This window comes from Babylonia areolata, chromosome 10 (genome assembly GCF_041734735.1).
Source record: "Babylonia areolata isolate BAREFJ2019XMU chromosome 10, ASM4173473v1, whole genome shotgun sequence".
NCBI lineage: Eukaryota > Metazoa > Mollusca > Gastropoda > Neogastropoda > Buccinidae > Babylonia > Babylonia areolata.
Window position 1 is genome coordinate 5,243,917 of NC_134885.1, and position 10,000 is coordinate 5,253,916.

The 10,000-nt window shown below is 39.8% G+C and overlaps 1 protein-coding gene across 1 annotated transcript in view; it reads right to left on the reverse strand.

The window, feature by feature from the left end:
• LOC143286733 (uncharacterized) overlaps positions 1-9,715 on the reverse strand; it is a 117,713-nt gene extending 107,998 nt beyond the window's left edge. The window contains exon 1 of the mRNA XM_076594453.1: positions 9,144-9,715. Coding sequence (XP_076450568.1) covers positions 9,144-9,198 — 55 coding nt within the window. The 5' untranslated portion in view covers positions 9,199-9,715. The remainder of the gene's footprint in view (positions 1-9,143) is intronic.
• Positions 9,716-10,000: the final 285 nt, after the last annotated feature.

Consider the following 10,000-nt stretch of genomic DNA (forward strand, 5'->3'; position numbering starts at 1 on the left):
AGGACAGAAATGGAGGATAGAGAGAAGAGAGAGTGAGAAAGAGAGAGAGAAAATGAGAAAGAGACAGAGAGAGAAAGAGCGAGATAGTGAAAGAGAGAGAGAGAGAGAGAGAGAGAGAGAGTGTGTGTGTGTGTGTGTGTGTGTGTGTGTGTGTGTGTGTGTGTGTGTGTGTGTGTGTGTGTGTGTGTGAGCGAGAGAGAGAGAGAGAGAGAGAGAGAGAGAGAGAGAGAATATTAAACTTCTTTGTTCATCAATTTCTTTGGTGAAGTATACCCAGAAAAAAAAAAAGAAATACCAAAATCTTTATTTCATAGCTTCATTCTATCATTTTCTCGGAAAGAAAAGGGGTTTCCTGAATATGCAAAAATGAAAGAGAAAGTAAAGTTAACGGAAAGTAAAAAAGAAAAAAAAAAAAAAAAAAAAAAAAAAAAAAAAAAGAAGAAACAATAAAATGGACATATAGAAAGAGGGAGGGATAGAAGAAATGGAGAGAGAAAGAGAAGAGAGAGAGAGAACAAAATAATGCCCATGGATTATTCATTAGACCGTGGCCGACCACGAAAAAGAGAGAGTGGGCAAATATGGTTACAGAACTTCCACCCACAAAAAGAGAGAGAGAGAGAGAAAAGAAATGTCATGACCGTCAACGAATGAATGAATATTGTATGACGCCTTATGAGGTCACAGTTCCTCTAACTTTGAACGCTTTATGTAGGAACAGTTATAGATTACGAACGTCACTATGCTGCTGTGCAACAGTCCTCGTTGATTATTATAATTATGTTATTATGCACTATTGTATATGCGTTGTTTCGCGTAAGGCGCTTAGAGCCAATTACACAGAGAGTTTGCGCCATATAAGCAATATTATTTCTATATTGTTATTATTATTATTATTATTATTATTTCATGATGATGACGATGATGATGATGATGATTATTATACAAGGCTTATCAGCAGTGGTGTTGATATCTGGAAGGCATAAACTTCAATCTAATTTTATGAAGAGCAGAAACAGCTCCAAAACAGAATGTAGTTACTCTTCTTTTTTTTCTTTTTTTTTTAATGTTTTACATAGCAAAATTTTGCCATTATGTTTCATACATGAAAAATGAGTAAACTACAGCTAAATATGGCACACTCGGCCTTGATTTTTTCGTTCTGAATTACGTGAGATACGCATCTATTTTGTGTATATGTTGAGCATTAAATAGTGTTTGACGTCTTGTGAAAAAAAAAGAAAGAAAAGAAACACTCCAATACATGTTACATTTCAATACTTTGTAGCCAAGCGCTCAGCTGGCTACGATGACCGTTATAGCTTAACTTCGGCACATGTATTTGCAGACGACATTTCGCAACTGACCTACTGGTCATCACTGACTCGTTACTGGCGCGACGCCATTCAAAAATTGAATGAAAGCCCTTTCTAAAAAAATAAATATGCTCTAAACATTTATGAAACCAAGTCTATGTATCATTCACTGCCACATTATATCGGTTGTGCAAACACACATGCATACATACGTACATAAATACATACATACATATGCCAGTCAAAGCCTATCTAGAGTTTATTTCAATCATTCGTCAGTGTAAGGATTTCAAATGACGCTAAGACTGCATCATTTTCTTCGTCGCACATACAACTACAATCTGTAATTCTATGTGTGATCACTAATCGTACACTACAATCATACTACTATAGTGTTCGGATGAAAATAGATCAGGCAATTATAAGATACAAAGCAGATTTTCATTGTCGATGTAATTTTAAATAACGACAGTCACTTCACATCCAGTGTTGCTTGGCTCATTTAAAATCTGTGTTTCTGACAGACAATATTTTAACTAATTAGTTCTTCTACTAGATCACTAAATTACAGATATCATATACTGACAGAATTATCGCAATTCCTTCATTAAATCTATATCATAAGTGTTTGCCTACGTAAAACTGATTTAACGCAATTAGCAATTTTCAGCTACGAACTCGTTACAGGTGACTTAAATTAAGATTGTAAATGCATCTTAAATAATCAACACTTTGGTTTATACTCATTAGAAAGGTGGTGTTTAGCTCTTTCAATTTGCGACCAATCCGACCGAAATTGGTTCAGGAATCTGTCAATCATTTAACACCCGGCAACAAACACAAATGTGTTCAAGTTCAGCCTGACAAGGACCGGTTTTGCTCGCTTTGCTTTGTAGGCCACGCGACCTGCATAGACAGCGTGACCCAGCGCTGGCCTTGTCATTTTCACAGCTGTTGTGCTTGAACCCGCACTGAATAGTGGTTTGCACACTGGGTCTGCTGCCTAACTCTTAAATTTGGTGTCATATACTGTACCATGTCAAACTGATGTAAACCAGGCCTATCTGTTTTCTCTTCTCAACCAAAATGTATCGCGGCAACTCAGTGATACGACATCTCGCCATTAGACCGCCGTCTGCTAGCCAATGAAATGTCATTTCCGGCAGGAGGTAAACAATCATTCTCAGTGGCCGCCATTTTTTTCAGGTAAGTGACATATCGATTTGCTCTGTCTTTGCCCACCTTTTATGCATTAGTCTTGTTATTTTCATGCATGTGTGTTGTTTGTTGCGACTTTCCGGGACGTTTTCGTCTCGGGATTCATATATCTTTCATCGTTTGCGTCTGTTTGTGATGTTTTATTCGACATTTTGTTTTGTGAACTTCGTCTCGCTCTCTGCTCTCCTTTGGTCGTTGCTGACCGTTCCTGACTTTCTTCTACTTACGGACTCGCCACAATACTTGGGAATAACTTGTCCCCATGGCGGAGCATCGCTAACCATTCCGGCGATTGCCGATCCCGTGAGGTTGGGATAGTGCTCTCACAGTATTTGTATTTCTTTTCTTTTCTTTTTTTCTTTCTCCTTTTTTAATCACAACAGATTTCTCTGTGTGACATTCGGGCTGCTCTCCCCACGGAATGCGCGTCGCTATACTACAGCGCCATCCCCCCCTTTTTTTTTTTTCCTGTGTGCTGTTTAATTTGTTTTTCCTATCAAAGTGGATTTTTCTACAGAATTTTGCAGGAACAACCCTTTTGCTGCCGTGGGTTCTTTTACGTGCGCTAAGCGCATGCTGCACACCGGACCTTGGTTTATCGTCTCATCCGAATGACTAGCGTCCAGACCACCACTCAAAGTGGGTAACCCTGGTCTTTTGCAAATGATATTTCTATCCTTTCACTCTTTCTGTTCTTTTGTTGCTATACCTTGTTAATTCTTCAGTTCTTTTTCCATTCCTTTTCAATTAATCCCCTCTGTGTACCACCCCGGTTCACGTTGACAAAAAAAGGCGTCGCCGTCAGGATTAATCCCTGGATATTCTTTTAACGTTTTATTTCTTTGTTCACCTCATCAAAATTAAATCAAAACGGCAATACCCCCGCTCCCTTACCGCGCTGTTCCATTTACACTTTGAACATGGGCATATCATACCTGCCACCGACCATCAATTAGGCGTGGCTTAAAATTGATAATCATGAATTCACTGACATTGCTGGTTAAGCTTCACAGAAACAAGACCCATGCACACAGATGCGTACGTCAGGTATAAATCCCTCCCATTTAATATATAATTCGTGAAACATTTTATACGTTTTTTGTGTGTTTTTTTTAAGGCAATCGAAAGTCTTCTGTTTGAAATGATTTTAACTATGAACAAACACTGAACAGGGATTCTGTTTTTATAATAGACTGCAAAGCGTTTGGAGTGCACCCATGAATTCTTAATGGTAAAAAAAAGCCAACATTTTCACAACGAAGAGTAGATTTGATTAGTCCTTATAATTCTAAACCATTTTACACAATGGCTAGTGATTGACAATCAAATACTTTAAGAGAAGTAGTCCGTAAGCCTATAGTTTTTTGTTGTTGTTGTTTGTCTTTCTTTTTTGTGGGTTTTTTGTTTTGTTTTGTTTTTTGTTGTTGTTGTTTTGGGGGGTTGTGGTACATTGCAAACCTTTGTTTGTTTGTTTGTTTGTTTTTATCTTTGCTCTGCAGTCAATAGCTTTCCAAATAGTAGCAAAACTTAAACGTGTGGATAAGCGTATCGCTGAATACTCATAAACATTGATTACAGGTATTATGATTCCAGTATAATTGCACATTTAATGTTTCTAATGTATATGGATCTGTTCGGAAGCTTTAACACCTTGAAACTGAAAACTGAAACTAGATAAATTATTCGCTTTCGGTATTCCGCGAATGTTTTATTCCTTACAATTATTAGACTGGACTGGGCCGGGTTGAGTTATTTTACACTGTACTGTATTTTATATTGTATAGCATCGTTTTGTACTGTATTGTATTGTGTTGTATTGCTTTTCATTCCATTGCAGTCCACTCTGTTGTATTGCATTGATTATTAAGAACTGAACTAAGATTGTTTTTATGAATAGAAATGAATTAAAAAGAAACAAATTCAAATTCGAAAAGAAAGAAAAGTTAAAAGAAAAGAAAACGAGGAAAGAGAGAGGAGATAAAAGCGATTATTTATATCATCTATCTATCTATCTATCTATCTATCTGTCTGTCTGTCTATCTGTCCATCTATCTATCTGTCTGTCTATCTATAGATATCTATATCTATTTGAGGGCTGGATGTAAAAAATCAGCTGTGCTTACTCCACTACCCTCGTTAAATAAAAATTCGTTTCGTTTCGTTTTTTTCCTTCAAGCTATCTTTCTTTCTTTCTCTCTTTCTTTCTCTTTCTATTTCTGTCTTCCCCTCTTTCTCTAGAACTCACTTTCATTCTTCCTTTCGCTTTCCTTCCCTCATCAACATTTGTTGAGTAATTTCACAAAGAAAGAGTGATAGAGTGACGGCCTAGAGGAAACGCGTCCGCCTAGGAAGCGAGAGAATCTGAGTGCACTTGTTCAAATCCCGGCACAGTCGTCAGTATTTTCTCCCCCCCTCCACTAGACCTTGATTTGTGGTCTGGACGCTAGTCATTCGGATGAGACGATAAACCGAGGTCCCGTGTGCAGCATGCACTTAGCGCAGGTAAAAGAACCCACGGCAACAAAAGGGTTGTCCCTGGCAAAATTCTGTAGAAAATCCACTTCGATAGGAAAACAAAACAAACAACAACAACAGCAAAAACCGCATGCAGGATTTTTTTTTTTTTTAATGGACGGTGCTCTCACTGTAGCAACGAGCTCTCCCTGGGCACAGCAGCCCGAATTTCACACAGAGAAATCGGTTGTGACAAAAATTAGTAATACAATACAAAGCACTTTCGAGTTGGTGCATAATTATACCGCTCTAATAATCATTTTTATCTTTGTGATAATCTTAAATGTAAGGGATAACATTTGATTCTTAGCCCACGAGTGAAAAAAAAATACATAGAAAGAAAGAAAAAAAAAAGAAAGAACAAACGAAAGAAAGTCAGAATGAAAGCAGATGATAGAAATGAATAGTCTTCTTTTTTTTCTGAATGGCGAATACATCTTTAAAGCGACAACACCAACACCAACAACAACGACGACGACAAAGAAGAAATGGAAGGGAAAAAACAGAAACCGAAGAGAGAGAGAGAGAGAGAGAGAGAGAGAGAGAGAGAGAGAAAACAAGAACAAGAACAAGAACAAAACTTTAATCTCCAGGCCTCCGGCCCCTAGAAAGAGGTCAAAAGTACACAATATGGTGATCACTCAACCACAACAAAATGTAAAATACGTACTAACTTAACCTGTAGAACAAAAGTGCTTCTCGTGCATTGTAAATTAATTCTAACTTTCATCATTGTTGTCACAGAATTCCTGTCATATCTTCAGGGCATTAAATATATAAACGCATAGTTTACGAATACTGTAAACAGAACCATTCTTCATCAAGTGAACATACGATTGACCTTCAGAGTTCAGATGTTTTTGCCGCAGGTCATTGTAAAGGACACAATTGTTTATAAAATGGTTTTCATCTTCGATTACATTACAACGTTTACATGCGTAATTTGAATTACATTTGAATGTTCTTCTAAAAAATGATCCATTTATTGGGAGCAAACCAAGCCGTAATTTTACTAAACAGTCCCTAAAACACTTTTTATCCACATATTCAAAATATTGCTCACACTGAAAACCAGTTTTAAACAGAGAGAGAGAGAGAGAGAGAGAGAGAGAGAGATGGTTTATTCAGGTAAGGCCATAGCCCCATATGAACAGGGGGCAACAACTAAATTTTGTTTTGTATTGTGTCATTGTAATTGTTAATTCATGCAAACAGTGCAGCATATTCTATAACAAGCTCCAGTAAAAGTAGGATATAAATGTCTCTCTTAACTGAAATGCTTTATAAAGAAACAAAGCAAAACTACGTATAGTGTTTTCATCTACCGATGATTCGTCGGAGAGAGAGAGAAAGAGAGACAGGGAGAGACACAGAGAGAGAGACACAGAGAGAGAGAGCATTTTCAATATATCAAAGGAAGAGTAGAAAGGAGGGAATCATGATGAAGAACCAAATATGAGCAAAAGAATGATAGCAAATGATAGCAATTAGATGAAGAAGAAGAATTGGAAGAAGAAGAAGGAAAAAAGAAGGAGAAGAAGACGAAGAAGAAGGGGAGGAGGAGGAGGGTGGGAGTATGACTGCACAAAAAGAAAAAGAATCTTCTTCTTCTTCTTCTTCTTCTTCTTCTTCTGCGTTCGTGGGCTGCAACTCCCACGTTCACTCGCATGTACACGAGTGGGCTTTTACGTGCATGACCGTTTTTACCCCGCCATGTAGGCAGTCATACTCCACTTTCCGGAGGTGTGAATACTGGGTATGTTCTTGCTTCCATAACCCACCGAACGCTGACATGGATTACAGGATCTTTAACGTGCGTATTTGATCTTCTGCATGCGTTTACACACGAAGGGGGTTCAGGCACTAGCAGGTCTGCACATATGTTGACCTGGGAGATCGTAAAAATCTCCACCCTTTACCCACCAGGCGCCGTCACCGTGATTCGAACCCAGGTCCCTCAGATTGAAAGTCCAACGCTTTAACCACTCGGCTATTGCGCCCGTCAGAAAAAGAATCAAAGTGGATCGAAGAAACAAACGTAGATCTATGGCAAAAATCAGGGATGATGGTAAAAGGACAGTCCGAAAAGACAACATACAGAAAAGACATGATAACTCTATAAAAAAAATAGATATAAAAAAATAAACTAAGAAAGGAAAATTTTAATTAAAAAAGGGTTCCTAGAACAAGAAAGACAGAAAGACAAGTCAAAACGAACCAAGGAAACAAACAAACAAAACAAAAAGATAGAGAAAGGCCTTACAAAGATAGAAAGAGAGGCGGGGGGAGAGAGACAGACAGACAGACAGAAAAGAAAATAGAAAAAAAAAATTAGAGACAGGCAGACAGAGACAGAGAGAAAGACAGAGAGAAAGATGACGTCGGATGAAGACGTAGAGAAATGATTCACATAACCCATCGCCGGCTGTGAACAACAACGACCAAGATTAGCAGCTGATGCACATGGATTTAAGGGGGTGTTGGGGTGTGATTTCTCTCTCTCTCTCTCTCTCTCTCTCTCTCTCTCTCTCTCTTTCGGCGTGGACAAGTGGAGTAAGGCAAAACCTGCTTGTGGTAAAACAAAGATAAAGACAAAGGGAAGGAGGGTTTGAAGAGGAATACAAAGAAAGTCACACTGACAGAGAAAGAGAGAGAGACAGAGAGCGAGAAAAGGGGAGAGAGGGAGAAAAAACGAAATATAAAACGAAAAAAAGGAAGAAAAAGTAGCATGAAAAGCTAAAGACAAAAACGAAAAACGATAAAGCCCAGATGGAATCAATTCATTCAGAAGATGACATATATCAATGAAAAAAACCCAGAATTTCCTTTATAGAATGCACACACATTTAATAATGATAATAATAATAATAATGGTATCTATATAGCGCTGGATCTTTTGCAGAGACAAATCAAAGCGCTTTCGCACCAGTCATTCACACGCATGTATAACTCTAAAACTGTAGAAACTAAAGACAAGGAAGGGCAGGCAAGGGAGGCTATTTTGGGAAGAGGTGGGTTTTAAGGCCCAGACTTGAAAGAGCTGAGTGTGGAGACGTGACGAAGCGAAAGAGGAAGTTCATTCCAATCGCAAGGTCCAGAAACAGAGAAAGAACGGCGGCCAACAGTCGAGTGTTCGAACCTGGGTACGCGTAAACAGAGTGGATCCGAAGCCGATCGTAGTGAGCGAGATGGTGTGTAGAGGTGAAGGCAGCCGCAGAGATTTACAGAAAACTTAAACCCTCTCTCTCTCTCTCTCTCTCTCTCTCTCTCTCTCTCTCTCTCTCTCTCTCTCTCTCTCTCTTTTCCCTTTCTTTCTTGTGCTGTCTTTGTCCCCCCAGCGTATCAAAAAAAGCCGCATTGTCTTTTGTTTAACCGTCGTTAATAAAGATCGTGTCGTATCTTGTCTTCCCCTTCTACTCTCTCTCTCTCTCTCTCTCTCTCTCTCTCTCTCTCTCTCTCTCTCTCTGCCTGTCTGTCTATCTCTCCCCACCTCTCTCTCTGTCTCTCTCTCTGTCTCGTCGAATATTACGAAACGTTGCTTCCTTACTTTATTTTATATTCACTGTTCGTGGCGTGTGTGTATGTGATTATTTGAGAGAGAGAGAGAGAGAGAGAGAGAGAGAGAGAGAGAGAGAGAGATTTGCGTTGAAGATGTCATTAGGAGTTGTAATTCCATCCTTAAGGTCTAGTCTGTAGGGGAAAAAAACACCACCAACTATGCCGTTTATAATAGGAAACAAAATTACCAATTTGGCGAATAATGTCATAAGGCTCTTTTTTCTTCTTGTTTCAACATACAAGGTATTTGAAAAAAAAAAAAGAAGATAAAAACAGAGAGAGGAGGAAAGAAAGAAAGAAAAAAAAAAGGAAAGACATTAAAAGAAGGGGACAGAGAAAAACAGGAACAGGAAGAACAAAGAGTGTGGTCCGAGACAAAGACAGAGGGTGTGTCTTCACAAGAACAACACTGAAGTTTCTCTCTCTTTTTTTCCCCCTTTTTTCTTCTGCCCTCCTCTTCTCTTTTCTTTTTTTTTTTTTTCTTTTTTTTTCTTTTTTTTTTTTTTAACATAAATCCAATGAAGTGGCTTCACTTACCTTGAGATGTAAGATGCAGCAGGATACACAGGGCGAAAGACATAATCTTCGTCATCTTGCTTGTCGCCGTCGAATTCGTCAACGTCGCCCGAAAAGAACAGACCCCTGTGAAGCAACAACAACAACAAAAAAAAGTCTCTCTGGCGCTTCGGAACCTTCAGTGACTAGCGATAGCAAATCCGAACTATGATAACGTTTGTTTTTGTTCTTCACTGTTTAAGACAGTTAAGTTCACACCGGAGGTGATGGTGCGGGGTTTTTTTCCTCCTCGTTTTGTTTCGTGTGTCAGGAAGAAAGTTCAAAGTTCTGGAACGAAGCGAGCAAACTTGTGGGTTGTAGTGGTGGACGGGGGAAAGGAGGTGAAGGAGAGAGAGAGAGTCAGAGGAACCTCCAGCGGTTTGGTTACGAACACGACTGGAGCGCTTCCAGTCAGGGGAAGAAACTCTCCGTGAAACGGCAGGCGGAGTGGTGGATGGAGAGTGTGCGGGCGAGGTCTAGGTGGGAGAAGAAGTGGCCGAACCTTTGGCTACCCGGGCCTTTTAAAACCCCCTTCCTCGTCTCCGTCGCCGCTGCTGCTGCTGCTGCTGCTGCCGCGCCTTCGTCGTCGTCGTCGTCGTCGCTGTGTTGCTGTGGCACCACTACCTTCACCACCACCATCACCACCACCTACACTACTACCACCACCACCACCAACGCTGGTCTGTCATTCAGCCCCCCCGTTTGGGGGCGGTCAGGGGATAGTGGTGGTGGTGGGAGGGTGGGTGAGTGGGTGGGTGGGTGAGTGGGTGGATGGGTGCGCTGGATGGTTGGTTGGTTGGTTGAGAGTATTGTTGGGTTGCTGTGGTGGTGGTGGTGGT